Source organism: Rutilus rutilus (genome assembly GCF_951802725.1).
Source record: "Rutilus rutilus genome assembly, chromosome: 7".
NCBI classification, from domain to species: domain Eukaryota; kingdom Metazoa; phylum Chordata; class Actinopteri; order Cypriniformes; family Leuciscidae; genus Rutilus; species Rutilus rutilus.
The window spans coordinates 48014581-48031587 of record NC_140221.1 but is presented as its reverse complement, the minus strand read 5'-3'; the positions used below and the strand labels follow the sequence as shown (position 1 = coordinate 48031587).

Genomic DNA, 17007 nt, shown 5'->3' with positions numbered 1-17007 from the left:
AAAGCAGATGTTCAGGCTCATTTTACATCATGTATTATCTAGGGCTGGGAACCCATAAAAAAAAAAAAATAATAAAAAACCACCGAATTAATCGCACAATTTGCTGTGATTAATCGCAATTAATCGCATTTCCCGCAAACTTGTAATCATCAATATTTAAATGTAGAATCACTAATTAGATTAAACAACACACAAAAAAGAAGAACATCTTAAACATCTCAAATTAATCACAAAGATTAATGCGTTAATTCCCCCAGCCCTAGTATTATCACACATCAGTGTTGAGGAATAAACTTAAATGATTTCAGTGGCATTAGGAGCTCGGCTCACTTTAGAAAAGCAGTTCAAACAAACATAAAAAAAAAAAAAATAATAAAAAAAAAAATCATAAACACCGGTTTCAATTTACTTAAATTTGTGTGGTTTTTCCCTATTAATTGCCTGGTATATAATTTATAAATCAGTAAATTATATTTACAGTTACGTTTTTTGTTGGTTTGTTTTTAAATTCGAGGACGCATTAAATTGATCAAAAGTGAGAGTTAAGATACTTATAATGTTACAAAAGATTCTGTTTCAAATAAATGAAATCCTATCCATCAAAGAATCCTGAAAAATAAATGTATTAAAGTTTCCACAAAAATCTGACCTGTTTTCAACACTGATAATAATCATAACTGTTTCTTGATCATCAAATCATCATATTAGAGTGATTTCTGAAGGATCATGTGACACTGAAGACTGGAGTAATGATGCTGAACATTCACAGGAATAAACTACACTTTACTATATATTCACATAGAGAACAGCTGATTTACATTAGAATAATATTTCACTATTTCTACTGTATTTTTGATCATATAAACGCAGCCTTGGTGAGCAGAAGAGACTTCTTTAAATAACGACCCCAAAATTCAGAAAATATTTTGAAATATATATATCTATTTTTTAAACTAAATGTCCAGCAACAGCGTTTATTAAACTAACTTGTAACATATAGAAAAAGATTAACACACAGATCTGAGATTGGACTCGACATCAGACTTGTTGTCCTTGTAATATGTGACCCTGGACCACAAAACCAGTCACATGGGTCAATTTTCTGAAATTGAGATTATACATCACATGAAAGCTGAATAAATAAGCTCTTCATTGATGTGTGGTTTGTTGGGATAGGACAATATTTGGCTGAGATGCAACTATTGTAAATCTGAAATCTGAGGGTGCAAAAAAAATCTAAACATTGAGAAAATCTCCTGTAAAGTTGTTCATTTATGTTGGCGATTGTGCTGCACTCACACACACAAACACATGTTCGATATATTTACGGTAGGAACTGTACTAAATATCTTCATGGAACATGATCTTTACTTCATATCCTAATGATTTTTGGCATAAACGAAAAATCAATAATTTTGATTATACAGTGTATTGCTGGATATTGCCTCAAATATACCCGTGCGACATGTGACTGGTTTTGTGGTCCAGGGTCACACATGTGTAATGGATACCATAAACACTCCACGTAGCAGAAGAGTCAGCAGGTGAAAGTCTCTCTGGGATATCTGGAGGTTTATCTACGAACGCCTGTAACACACACACACACACACACACACCTCCGTGACAACAGAAGATCTTCTCATCGACGATGGCAGCGATCGGCAGACAGTTGAAGCAGTCCGTGAACGTCTTCCAGAGCTTGATGTTGTAGCGTCTCCTGCCTAAAACACACAACCATATTAAACATAAGCTTCGAGGTCTATTTAAACATGACCGGTACAGTGTTGAGTGCAGAAGAAGACTCTACAGGGACAGAGTCTGCTAAAAATACACACACTCAGAACTGCAACAGCGCTCAATAATTAATTCTGCTCGGCGGGAGAGTCACACACAGTTGTTTAAAGTGCACATTTTGTTCTTATTACAGATAAAGACATTAACACAGTCAAATAAGGTTATGCGTTTGCTTCTGTTCATGTGGAGATGTGTGTTAACATGAACATCAGGCAGGATTACAGTATACAGACACACAGTCTGGACACTTCAGGAACGCAATCATGTTCTGCTAATGCAAAAAGCAATTATATTATTTTGATTGTGCGTGCGTGTGTGTGTGTGTGTGTTTATAAAACATGACTATAGAAACACTATAGAACTATAGAACTATAGAACTATAGAAACCCAAATTTAATTTTGTCTGTTTTATTTGTTCCCCAAATTCAGCTTTTTTCCCCTATTTTCTGGATCCCTTTTTGAATAAATTAAAATTGAGTAATTATCAGAATTTTTAAACTTAATTCAACAACAATTTATTTAAAGATAACAAAAATTAAGGCCCTATAAAATCCTTTTTATTTGTTCCTAAATTTCATTAAATGTTCCCCAAATTCCATGTTTTCCATCTTAATAGTTCTGGTTTCCATTTTAATGGTGTAATTGAGTTTCAATAACCAGAAGGTCTGTAATGTCTAATCAATTGAATTAATCATTTATTTTAAAAAAATTCAATAATAGGTCCAAATAAAGTATTTTTGTATTTTTTCAGAATTTTTTTCTGGATTACTGGTTTAATAAAAAAAAATTAACACAAAAATGCACAACAATTCCTTATATTTTTTGGGAAACGTTGCACACAACAAACGTTTACTGCTACAATAAAAAAATATATATATATAAATAAAGAAAAATTGTTAGCGATATTCCTTAAAGAATAATGTTTTAATAATTTGATTACTTTGAATAGTTCTGTACAATAATAATATATTTCTGTCATAATTTCTTCAAGTTAAACCAAACTTTTATTTTTTATTTATTCTACTATTGGCGTATAGTTGTGGTGAAGCCATCAGAGTTTAAGTGTAAACACCACGAGCGTGACGCCTGCTTATGTATGCACTCATTAACACAGACTTCATATTCATAAAACACTCTTTGTGTTTCGATATTCACAGACTCTAGTCCATATTATAATAACAGCCCTACTTTTCATTCAGTCATCAAACTCTGACATTCAGGATTCCTGCTTTACGACTCTGCATGTCCTGCTCACTCACACTCGTCGTAGAAGCCGTAGATGCGGTTGATGGAGGCGCACTCGTGGTTCCCCCTCAACAGGAAGAAGTTCTCCGGGTATTTGATCTTGTAGGCCAGCAGGAGGCAGATGGTCTCCAGAGACTGCTTCCCTCGGTCCACATAGTCCCCCAGGAACAGGTAGTTGCTCTCCGGTGGGTATCCTCCGTACTCAAAGAGCCGGAGCAGGTCGTAGTACTGGCCGTGGATGTCGCCTGTCGGGAGCAGAGCGTCTCATTCACTGAGCCATACAAAATTACGGTTTAACACATTTATTTATAGGCGCCTTCCGTGACACTCAAGGACACCTTACATGCAGATAAAACACATAGCAATATGCAAGCAAAAAAAAATACAAATAATAATAATTCACAAGCGATCGGAGACACATACGATATCACAGACTTGGTGACGTGCCTCAAGAGATGCGGTTTCAGACACATTTATTTAAAGGAGTAGTTCACTTCAGAATTCACATTTCCTGATTATTTACTCTTGGGATCCAAGATGTTCACGTCTTTCTTTCTTCGGTCGGAGAATAAATGAAGGTTTTTGAGGAAAACATTCCTCATTTTCTCCATATAATGGACTTCAATGGGGTCCAACGGGCTGAAGGTCCAGATGTGAGTTTCAGAGCAGCTTCAAAGTCTCGCCACGATCCAGCCGAGGAATAAGAGTCTCATCTAGACAAACCAGCCGACATTTTAGATCAGAAATAATTATTTATATACTTTTTAACCTCTAATGCTGGTCTTCCACTAGCTGTGATGCGACACACATTACGCCATCAGGGTGAAATGTCACGCGTGTTCCAGCTCATAAATGTATGATAGTATGATTTCATTTTCTCCTCCAACTTCTAAATTGTCTGACATCATTGTTGTTTTACCTTTTATTTATTTATTTGGTAAATGCAGTTTGACTTGTCTTTGCACGTTGGCTTTGTAAACACTGGGTCGGTTCTTCTGCCTATGGGTAGGTTTGATGCGTGACCTTTCAACCTGATGACGTAATGTGTGTCGCATCACAGCTAGTGGAAGACCAGCATTTGTGGTTAAAAGTATATAAATGTTTAGTTTTGTTATAAAATGTCGGCTGGTTTGTCTAGATGAGACTCTTATTCCTTGGCTGGATCGTGGCGAGACTTTGAAGCTGCACTGAAACTCACATCTGGACCTTCAGCCCGTTGGACCCCATTGAAGTCCATTATATGGAGAAAATGAGGAATGTTTTCCTTAAAAACCTTCATTTATTCTCCGACAGAAGAAAGAAAGACGTGAACATCTTGGATCCCGTGGGGAGAGTAAATAATCAGGAAACTTTAATTCTGAAGCGAACTACTCCTTTAATGACATGATGTAACTGCAATCAAAGTGATTACATGTGTGATAAACGACTGCTCATCCAACCAGACAATTACATTATGTTACTCACCGCAGATCTTCAGCGGCGCTTCCAACTCCAGGAGGATCGGCTGGCTGAGGAAGATCTCACGGGATTTCAGGCACAATCCACGAATCTCGTTCTCCTGAAGCTGGACGTTCTTGCCAGGCTTCGATCCTCTCACTGCACACACACACACACACACACACACACACACACACACACACACACACAGAGTTAACCACAGTAGAAGTTCGGCTCTTCGATCCTCTCGACAGGGAAATACATAAAAATAAAGCAATAAACGATTATGTAATAGTGATTATGTTACGGATGAACGATATATCGGCTGATATCTGTTAATTTTTTATGTTTTCGTTATCCGGCCTGATAAGAAGATTTGTCTGATATATCAAAGCTGATAAATAATGTATAATCTCCTTCAGCTGAGACTCTTCAGATGCGCACTGCTCAACATGATGATTATGAATAACTTGAAATATGATTGAAATCACTTCAGAAAAGGAAAACACAGTTCAGTGCAACATGTGCAAGTCTGTCATATCGGCTACAGAACATGATCATGAGAACATTATAACTGTGTGTTTGAGACGTGGATTTTAATGGTGAGACTTTTGTGTTTGTAATCAGGCTCTTAAAAATTATATAAAAATTTGGATTAAGATTTATCGGTTATTGGCTTTAAATTATAAGAATTATCGGTATCGGCCAAAATGTTCATATCGGTGCATCTCTAGATCATGTTTATCACTCAGTGTCGGAGACTTGGCTGCATGTTGCTTTAACAGTTTCCCTTGAACACATTAGTACTATTTTAGTATCATTTAAATACAATTATAGTTTTTATAATACGTTCTTATTTTTACATTTTCTTTAGTGATTTTGTTGTTTTTGTGATTTTTATAAAAAAAATATATATAAGCTATATATCTTTTATTAATAGTTTTTTCAGTTTTAGTTATTTTAGTGCTTCAAGTTCAACTAAACGAAAATGTTGCTTTGGCAAACAGCTGAATAAAAAAAAAAAAAAAAAATGTATTTCCTGTTAACGTTATTTCAAGTAACAAAAATGTTCTTTTATGGGTTTAATCGACAATAATAACTCCAGTACTACAGCTGTAGGATAAAGCCATGGAGGTGAACTATTCAATTTAGTGCCGTGAAACGATTAATCGCATCCGAAATAAAAGTTTGTTTACATAATATATATATGTGTGTGTGTGTGTGTGTGTGTGTGCGGTGTATAATTATTTTGTATATATAAATACACACATGCATGTATAAATTTAAGACATTTTTGCATGCATATACTGTATATATATTTATATATAATTTATATTATATATAAATATAAATATTTTATATATATATAAAATGACACATTTCACTTAAATATATACATGCATGTTTGTGTATTTATATATACACATTTTTTGAAGCGATTAATCACGACTAACCATTTCACAGCCCTAACATGTTCACCAGTGCATGCTTGATAATCAGCCAACCCTTCAGTAACCAGCAGGCGCCATCATCGATTTAATGGTCTGGTAAGTTGAGCAATCAGTGTTGCAAACCCAAACCCAGACCCAGACCCACACCCAGACCCAAACCCAGACCCAGACCCAAACCCAGACCCAGACCCAGACCCAAACCCAGACCCAGACCCACACCCAGACCCAGACCCAGACACAGACCCACACCCAGACCCAGACCCAGACCCAGACCCAAACCCAGACCCAGACCCAGACCCAGACCCAGACCCAGACCCAGACCCAAACCCAGACCCAGACCCAAACCCAGACCCAGACCCAGACCCAGACCCAGACCCAGACACAGACCCAGACCCAGACCCAAACCCAGACCCAGACCCACACCCAGACCCAGACCCAAACCCAGACCCAGACCCAGACCCAAACCCAGACCCAGACCCAGACACAGACCCAGACCCAGACCCAAACCCAGACCCAGACCCACACCCAGACCCAGACCCAAACCCAGACCCAGACCCAGACCCAAACCCAGACCCAGACACAGACCCAAACCCAGACCCAGACACAGACACAGACCCAAACCCAGACCCACACCCAGACCCAAACCCAGACCCAGACCCAAACCCAGACCCAGACCCAGACCCAAACCCAGACCCAGACCCAGACCCAGACCCAGACCCAGACCCAGACCCAAACCCAGACCCAGACCCAGACCCAGACCCAGACCCAAACCCAGACAAACTACATGAGCTTGCAGGAAAAACTGAGGCATTATGTAGATAATCGTGGCATTTCTGTGATCCACTGCAGCCCAGTGGCACTGGGAGAGGAATTAGGTTATACAGCATCACTTCTGGTCTGCAAACGTGCCCTACTTGCACAGGATCAAAGTGTCCTACAGGATTCATCCCTAATGTGTAAGGCAGTCTGTCCCGGAAACACACGGATCATCCCTGTTTCAACGCTTTCCTGCTTTGCAATGTTGGCAGATTTCAGATCTGGTTTTTATAGCGCTCAGGGAACGGTCAAAGCCCGGCCTGTTACTGCCCAGCTTTTCTATTTTTACCCCGTGTTTGAGCAACTGGCACACAGCTCTGGACTGAGGCTTGTTTTGCTGGTTACTGGGAGTTAGGGAAGGGTGGGAGGACGGAACATACCGGGCAGAAATCACTATTTACACAATCAAAATAATTTTCCATTGAATAACCAGCACAAATAGCATAGAGATTCTATGATCAAATATGACATAATTACCAGGATGTATGAATTGATTGAATGAACTATATATATATATATAGTATACAGTATAGTATAGTATATATACACACACACACTAGCGTTCAAAAGTTTGGGACCTGTAATATTTTTTATGTTTTTTTATGTTCTTCTGCATTTATTTGATTAAAAATACAAAATAAAACAGTAATATTGTGAAATATTATTACAATTTAAAACAACTGTTTTCTATGTGAATATATAGTAAAGTGTAATTTATTCCTGTCAATTTTCAGCAGCATTAGTCTTCAGTGTCACATGATCCTTCAGAAATCAGTATAATATGAGGATTTGATGATCAAGAAACATTTATTCAGGATTTCATTTATTTGAAATAGAATTTTTGCATCATTATAAATGTCTTTACTGTAACTTTTGATCAATTTAATGCATCCTTGATGAATAAAAGAATTAATCAATTTGATTTATTTTCTTACTGACCACAAACTTTACTATACATTCACATAGAAAATAATATTTCAATGTTAGAGACTTCTTTTAAAAACATTAAAAAATCGTACAGATTGCGAACTTTTGAACGATTAGTGTCTATACACACACACACACACACACACACACACACACCGGTATAGAAGAGGAATAAATGAGTCATTTACACTGTATGAGTTTCCACTGGCCGCCTGCATAATCTCATTACATGAGAACGAACCCTCACACACACTCACACACACTCTCTCTGTCTGTCTGTCTCTTTCTCTCTCACACACACACACAGACGAAGGACTGCCTGACACACACTCCACACAACAGGGCTGTAAGAGTTATAATAGCAGCCACAACAATCAGCAATGGGCTCTTTTAACGAGTGCTGAGAGACGCTATTCACGAGATGATGTCAAGTCTCTTCATCACCGTTAGCTGGAACGTTCACCAATAATGACAACGCCACGACGTCACACACAACCGGTTCTCGTGCGTATAGTAAACAAAAAGTCATGATGGCAAAATCTGCACCATAAGCGGCATATTTTAGAGCATCGTTTATATGAACCTTTTTTAACCCCTTAACTGTCACCACCCTTTTTGATAACAGATGTGAAAATGCACTATTCAAACTTACATGGTTGTAATACAAGAACGCTCTGGAATATAATATATGTTTGGTCTTGTTTTAAAGAAAACACTCGTAAAGTGAAAGCACTTCAAAAAATGAAGATTTGAAAAAGTTATGGAACTTTAAATTTACTGTAAATCAAATGTACTGTACAAAAAAAAAAAATTTATATATATAAAATATATATTTTACAAAATAATTTTTACTCTAAAATCAAAGACATATCTAACCAAGTTGTGTTACAAATTTGAAGTTGATATCACAAAATATGAAGTTTTTGTTTAGGCGCTGTACCAAAACCAGCCACCAGATGTCGTCCACATTCCTCATTTTTTTATGTACTCTCCTGTAACAAATTAATAAGTTTCTGTCCGAAAAAAATCACTTCTATCACAAAATATGGAAAACGACAAATAACCTTGAGACTCTGACATTTTCGATGATACGCGTTTCGTCAAGATTATAAAAGTTGAGATAAAATACGTTTTGTAACATGAAACCTGACACCGCCCACTAGGGGAGGAGCCTGCTAAAAGAATTTAAAGTACCGTTACCATGGTTACGCATTTTGAGTTCATAAGCTTTCGAATGATACCTAGTTTATGATGATTACGAAAATATGTGATACGAAAAAAAAAGAAAGACAAAACTTTCATTTTTGAGTGACCTGGCCCTTTAAATACTGACAGATCTCACGATGTTTGGGACTCGGTTATATAAAATATAATGGGATTTTTTTTTTTTTTTTTTTTAAGTATTGTCATTCGTCTTTTGTTTTCAAGTATAATGCCGTCAACCTTAACTGAGATCCTCATTGTTTTGCTGACAGACAAACACTGGCTCTGACCTGTTAAATTATATAATCTGCTAGTTATGTATTAAAAAAAACAAATTGCTCCCTTAAAAAAAAGCTTGAAAGCATCTTCCCCAACACATCAGGAGGATTAAGGCCATGGTGACGGTGCTAGAACGAGACTCTGATTCACTGTTCCTCCCACTGTTCCTCCCAGCGGCTCCACTACAGAGAAAACACAGCTGAACACTCACCCGCCGGATCTGAAACACACTTCAGAGTGATCAAAACACACTAATCGTGGAGCAAAGCCACTGAGTTTTGAGCTTTACAATCAATGAAGCCCAAAGATGATATATTATGATAAGTATATTTCATGAATGTGAACGTGAAGTGTTGCATGTGTCCCTCCCTGGAATGACACACACATTCCGAACTGCACCTTCCCACACACACACACACACACACACACTTACACAAACACAAGTTAAACGACTACAGAGCAGCTTTCTGAGACACTGTGATAACTAGTGATGTCACGATGCGATACACATGCCGATACTGAACTCACGACACCATATTATTGCGATACTCCAAGACTCATGGGAAAATGCACTGTTGATTAAAATGCTAAATTTGGTATTACATTGATTGTGTGTGTAAATGAACAGGCTTCTGGACTTGGTGCTGAAACCCAAAGCACAGGACAATAGAGACGCCAGAAGAACAATATTCATGATTCTGAAGATGAAAATACTGAATTATTGTAGATGAACATGCTTGTGCTCTTTCACTGACTAGATATATAAAATAATGTCGGACACTTTTTACTGGTAACATCAGACATTTGGCATTATCAGGACCCACAAATATTCCCCTATTGCATTATTATACATTATATACAGTAGTTTAATGTAGTACTGACACTAAAGCTCTGAAAACTTCACACAGTCATTTTTATTTTGGGTGAACTATCCACTATACGTACTGTTGCATTTCTGTATTGTGCTGTATTGTGCCAGCCCTAGTGGAGAAGCATCTTTATGGTAAGGCTGTGCAATTATTCAATTTAGATGTTTGGCTTCCAGCGATTATGAAAACATGATGATACGGTAAAGCAGCTCTTAAAGGGACAGCAGCCTAATAAACCTGCCAGTCGTTCACGACTGATGATCAAACCACCGACGACACGCACAATCACTCCCTGCTCTTTAATAAGCATTCATCTATATTTAATGTATACAGTAAGCCTATGCAGTTATTATACATTGGATTATTAAATATTTTTCTGATGTAAATACCAATGTTAGTACAAAAACTTGTTTATTTAATTTGTATTTTTGTATTTATTAGTATTATACGTAATTATTTTGAGGACCATTTCTTACCTTCGTTAACCTAGTATTAGTTTTTTGCTGAAGTATAGATAATTGTGAGATTAAAATGCGAATATCGTGAAATAAGACTTTGATCGTTTCACCCTCCAATAATCGTGGCTTCAATATTGACCAAAAATAATCGTGATTATGATTTTTGCCATAATAACGATATGGTTTCTTTTGTTATTGATACAGAACTTCACTCTGTTTTACTCGATATATACAGGACTCGTTTTACTTCTACTTCAAACTCATTAGCAAAGCATTACAGTCCGGTGTGTGCATTTGGTTTATCTATCATCATCATGCTAGTAATTACAATAACATGCATGTGATCAATTTTCTGATTAATAAAAGCCAATAATCTACAACTGATCACCTCAGAAGTTAAAGAGAATCATTACAAAATACTATATATGTAAGAAGAGATTTCAGTTTGAGAGATCCTTGTGTTTTCTGTCCTTCCTTTCCTGAATCTCTAGAAAACCTAATAATATTCATCCCTTCATTTTTTTGTTGACGATTTTGAATCCCCAGTTTTCTGACCTTGTGAACATGGTAATTTTGGTGGGTAAATATCACATTCACACACGGTAAATCAAAGAAAAGTAAATCTTCATGTTTTGTGACAAGTACTTAAAAAAAAACAAAGTAGGAAAATGGAAAACTTGTGGCAAAATATTCTCAATTTCCATTTTAAATGCTTCTCTCCTCCCAAACCCCAATCTGAATGAAACTAGTTTATTGTTGTTATCATTTATGGATTTTTCTATTGTTATATCCGTTACTGATACTTTTCCAGTGATATCTTATTATTATTTGTTGTTTTTACTATTGATAGGCTATATCTGTTATACTTCACAGCTACTCCCTGGTTTAGATGCTTCCATTCCCACACTTAGATTTACACACACACACACACACACACAAACTTACACACACACACACACACAAACACACTTACACATACACATATATATATATTTATATATATATATATCAGAAAATATCAGAATTGTCTTATGTTGGCTGTTAGTTTGTTTATTTTGTCCTGTTTATTTTGTCAGCACATGTATAGTGTCAAAATTTGTGTTTGCATAATTACAATAAAAAAAATAAAAATAGATTTAAAAAAATGTAATCCTTGTCTTTTTTTGTAAGTGCACGTTTCATTTCTTGAGCTGTAAATGTGTAAAATGTGTAATAAAAAATAAAAAACTGACTGTGCATTTCCTGCAAATTACACTGAATAGCCTACACTAAAGTATTAAAAGCACATGATCAGGTGCGGGATGAGTGCGAAGAGGAGCTACTCTTCATCCTGAACACTTCAGTTCATGACTGAGGAGAACTGGAGTTCCCCACCCATGATGAGCACACGAGGCGGGTCCTGGCAGCACACCGGGCGTTACGTAACGGAGACGCTGCCAAGGGAACAGCAGCATTAGCACTAAGCGGCGCGAGCACATATAGGTGCAGTTAAACACACCGCCAGGTTTCTAGGCTGTATAGCAATAAACACGCAGGCGGAGCGTCTGGTGCCGTACAAACTCTGACGAGGTGGAAAGAACAGGGAGAGGTTTCTAGGGAACATGTACCAGCTGGATGGACATAATGCTGCAGAAACCCTGCGTAGAGTTAGCACACATCCAGGCGTGGACTAAACCCAGGGTTCCCACTCCTCGGTTAGCTTCAAAGTCAACGACTTTCCAGGTCCAACACCCTCAAACTCAAGGGCTTAATGTGGAGACACACTTACTGTGTCCAACAACAAACGTTGAGGTTCCATCGCAGTAGTTTCGTGCGAGCGTCAGGGAAACACACAACACACAGCACCTCACGCGGGAAACACTGAACGTAACACGTAAATGCGCGTAACTAACGTAAATCAGGCAAGCTAGTGTGCATAGGCCACGCAGTGTTGGTGAAATAACACATTAGCGGAGCGGAGGGAATCAGACGGAATTTTATCCAGAAAACTTCTTGCACAGAATAAAATCAAGATTCACAAAAAATTCAAGATTCACAATATATATAAAAATATATATCGTGCATCCCCAGTATTTATGTAGCATTAGAAAATCTACGTTTTTTTTTTAGATCATATATTTTCAGTTTTGTATTAGACTTAAAATTATTAGTTAATTTAATTTAGTAAATTTGGTACTTTAGTATTTTAACATTTTTTTAAAGTTGGTGTAAAGTGACGAGTCGTGACTTGTTCGTAAAGGTTTAGTTTCATGTCTGTGAATTAATTGTTACTGCAGACGTGAGCTGTAATGTTTATGGTTAATTCGCGTGGCATGAGCGATAACATCATTAAGATGAACAAAGAATTTCTATATGTAATCATGTAGGAAATATTAAATATGGACATATATTATCTGGGATTATTAGCAGAACTGTAACCAATGCATCATCTTGCTCAGAGAGACAATTCCACAGCGATAATTAGCCGGTGAATCATATAAATTAAGTTACTGAACTAAATAAAAACACATAATTACATAACCATGATATAACTGTAGGATACAAGATGAACTGTTATATGTGCATGCCTGTAAAGAGCATAAATCTGCATTCATATTTCAGAATGAGCACTATAGTCCTATACGTGACTCGCTCGCACTTTTAATAAGCAGCAACATTTCTCAAAGTGTAAAAAAAACAATAAATCCGATCAAATGTACACAAATGGATTAGATACGGTTTAAACCAGCCCTTACAATCAGCCTAAATATCAATCATATTTGAACAATTCACTCCAATTACACGACTTTATTATTCCGACTGTGCTATTAGTGCGATCAAAATAAGATTATATTAGGAGGATTATTATCATTATTACTGCTTATCGATTGATTTGCATGATTCAAGGTGTGCATGTTCTATTCTTGAATGCAGGTGAATTATGAAAATCCATGTTTGTGTGTTAAATTATAATTATGAACAACATTTCTATTTTACAATGTCAAAAACTCATGCAAAACAATGTTTATAATCAGTAAAAAAATAAGCTTTCCACCAATTTCACAGCTTTTTTGTTCTGCATGAAAAAAACAACTTAAGAGGACAAAATTGTTTCCTGATTGATATAAAGCAAAAGCAAAAGCACAAGCAGTGCAAATACATATTTTCATAAATCAAGAATTGTACTGTATACAATAAAACAATAGCGTTATTGCATAATCACAGGGTTCACTCTTTGTATTTACTGCTTTATTATAATGCATTGCACACAATAAAGCAATAACATTATAAAACAGTTGTATAATAAAACTATATTTGCCTAGACTTGCAATAGAAACTAAATATAATGCAGAACTCAAGAGTGGAATTTTGGAATTAGTCATTTCTGAGATATTTAAACTGTTTTTCACTAAATTAATTCTCCAGATGTTTGTGATTACTGCATAAAGAGTCATTTTACAAGAGATTACCAGGGATGCATCGATATGACAAATGTGGACGATATTCGATAATTCTTTATATTTGAAAGCCGATAACTGATATATTGGTCAATAAATCCAAACCCAAATTTTATATCATTTCTGAGAGCCTGATTACAAAAACAAGTTTCACCATTAAGATCCATGTCTCAAGCACACAATTATAATGTTCTTATGAGAATTTTATATCCTATATGACGTACTGATATGGTGGCTGAGTTTAGTTTTTAAGATTACACTCTCAAAGAGCAATTACAGCTGAACTAAACTAGCAACAACACATGAACTTAGGCCTGGAAATGCCTCTTTCCAGATTTCAGTGACTCTGATAAACAGTCTTCTACATGGTCAAAGCTGTTTAATATCAATTTGTCAGTATTGTATAGCATATTTTTGTATTTAACGATGCCTTAAAGGAAGTCCATCGAGTCATTTACTCGCCCTCAAGATGTTTAAAACCTGTATGAGTTTCTTTCTTCTGTTGAACACAAAGGAAGATATTTTGAAGGATATTTGTAACCAAAAAGTTGCTGTACTTCCATAGTACTTTTGTTTCTTCCATACAATGGAAGTCAATGTTGTTTGGATTCCCATATTCTTCATAATATCTTCTTTTGAGTTCAACAGAAGAAAGAAACTCATACAGGTTTGAAAAATTTGAGGGTGAGTAAATTATGACAGTATCATTACATTTTTTGGGCGAACTAACATTAACATTAACACAACACGTAACGTTACTGGCTCAAATCACAGTATATAGACTGAGGTTTATGGCATAATTCTGAAAATGCCTCGTATTCATAACTCAAAATTCGCAAACGCGCCATAAATGTCGTCTATGCAGAGAACTAGCGTTACAGACACTGTATATTGTGTATTTGACACACAGCCACTGATGTCAATGAGGAGCTAACGCTCAGCTAACCCTGTTAGCTCAGCTCGACAGCTCTAAATACGAGCCAGATAGCTGACTAATCAGACATAAACATATTCATATACTACAATAACAGCGATTTTGTAATTATTTACCTCATTGTTAGAATGTTAGCCGTTGCTTGATGTGAAACTTACCCTCGAGAAGGCGCTGAATGATGCTGTCTATGTTGAGTTTGTCGATGTCAGCCATGACTAGCCGAATAAAACACAAACACCACCACTCAAAACACACCAGAAACGACAAATAAAAGTATTCCGCTTACAAATAAACAGATTTATTACACAAAAGGTAACAAATCGCGGGTTTGAGCGGGCCGTCAGACGCGCGTGCTGCGGCGGAGGCTCACCGGCTCTGCGGAAGGACACACAATACAACACATTCAGCAACAGCACAGCTGCTGTAAACCGGCGCGCGGATGAATACAGCACAGCTGCACGAGTGAGGAAAAATAGTGCGGAGGAAATGGGAGGGAGCAAAGCCGACTTTCACAATAATGTGTGACGTTGAATGTTAATTGGTATGAAATACTTTTAGTTATATAACATTTATATAAATAATACGTTTTAATATTATTTTCATGACAACTGACCGCATATTCCTTCACATTACATCAATGCAAAAAATGAATCAAAGAATTAGGCTATATTACTTAGCTAATTTGTAAAGTAGCATATTTAAAGATCATGCATTTAATTATGTTATTTTATTTGTAAAGTAGCATATTTAAAGGTCATGCATTTAATTAATGCTGATTTAAATTAAAGATGTAGGCTACAGTACTTTTACTGTTGTGTCCGCGTATTACAGTATTGTTACCGGATGAGGGAACATGTTGATGCATCATATTTCATCATCTCTTCTTTTAGGACATTACGTTTTCTTGAGATGTTTCACCAGCGGATCTTGATCTCGTCAGATTGCAGAAGGAACACTGAATAAACAGTGACACAATTCTGTTTTATATGCATCACTGCAAAACTACATTGTGTCTGAGAGAGCTAGGCCTGGATAAACATGATTTTCCTTTGCAAGTTCTTTCATTAAAATTCTTTGGACAAACAGAAAGAGATTCAAACACATATATTTAAGTAAGTTTCTCAGATGAAAAGGACATTTGTCTCATGTTTAGAGACTTGTGCTGTCCTCTAGTGTTCGTCGTTGTGCAGTGACTTTCCTTTCAATTCAACTCAATTCGATTTATAACTGTGAATTAGAATTGACAGAAATAATTCACTGAATTGCAATTCAAAGAAATTCAACACAGTCACACAAAACATATGCAGTAGCAAAAAACATGAATAATAACACCCTGATGTGTAGAATATACAGCAGCACAATTACATTTTAACCACATTGTTTTCAGAATGACAGAAACTCATACAGGTTTGGAACATCTTGAGGATGAGGAAATGATGACAGAATTTTCATTTTTGGGTGAACTGTCCCTTTAAGACAGGTCTATTCTGCTTTTATAGAATCTTTTTGGCATCTATGGGGTTCTTTGAAATTAAGTCAAGAAGCCTGGGATTATATAGAACTTTTTTCTAAGAGTGGACCCATGGCAGATATTTTTGATTGATTGATTTTTTTTAGAAAACAAGACTTGATATCTTACAGTCCCCCTGTAGTCAATAATTGTATCCTTAAAAACTAATCTTTGGTCACTAAAATTACATATTTAAATGTTTTTTCCTAAAATATCTTGACTGAAACTCGACACCCTCGCCTCATTTAGTATGCGCGGTTCTATGAATATGCAAATGAGCCCCGCCTCCACTCACTCACTCACTCAGCTCAGAGATCCACTGGTTGACGATCACACGTTGATCTGATTGGTTACAAGGTAGTTTGTGACGTCAGAAACACCAGCGATTTCAAAGCGTGTGTTTGAGACTGTCTTTGGTTCACTGCAGTTTAAGGAGGAAATACTCAGCAATGGTGTCGACTTATGAACTTACACATGCTTTGTCTTAAAGCAGATTAAAAACACCACATAGACACATAAACTACATTAAACGCTGGATTTTCACCACAGGGGGACTTTAAGGAAATTTTGATTCTCAAGCCTTTATTTTTTAAATGATTTGTACTGGAAAACAATCATTATTTTTTGGATTGCCGAGATAATGAAGG

At 36.4% G+C, this 17007-nt stretch overlaps 1 protein-coding gene across 3 annotated transcripts in view; it reads right to left on the bottom strand.

The window, feature by feature from the left end:
• The window catches only part of ppp1cc (protein phosphatase 1, catalytic subunit, gamma isozyme), a 24569-nt gene extending 9294 nt beyond the window's left edge, over nucleotides 1-15275 (bottom strand). The window contains exons 1-4 of one of the 3 annotated variants that reach the window (XR_014627970.1): nucleotides 15009-15264; nucleotides 4504-4635; nucleotides 3054-3284; nucleotides 1617-1721 (exon numbers count right to left, since the gene is read on the bottom strand). Coding sequence is in view for 1 of the 3 variants with exons in the window: in XM_084414421.1 (XP_084270547.1) it covers nucleotides 1617-1721; nucleotides 3054-3284; nucleotides 4504-4635; nucleotides 15009-15063 (523 nt within the window). In the remaining 2 variants the exon portion in view is untranslated. Of the gene's footprint in view, nucleotides 1-1616; nucleotides 1722-3053; nucleotides 3285-4503; nucleotides 4636-15008 lie in introns of all 3 variants that reach the window. The other 2 variants (XR_014627971.1, XM_084414421.1) reach the window with 2 other exon arrangements.
• Between the last annotated feature and the right edge of the window lie 1732 nt (nucleotides 15276-17007).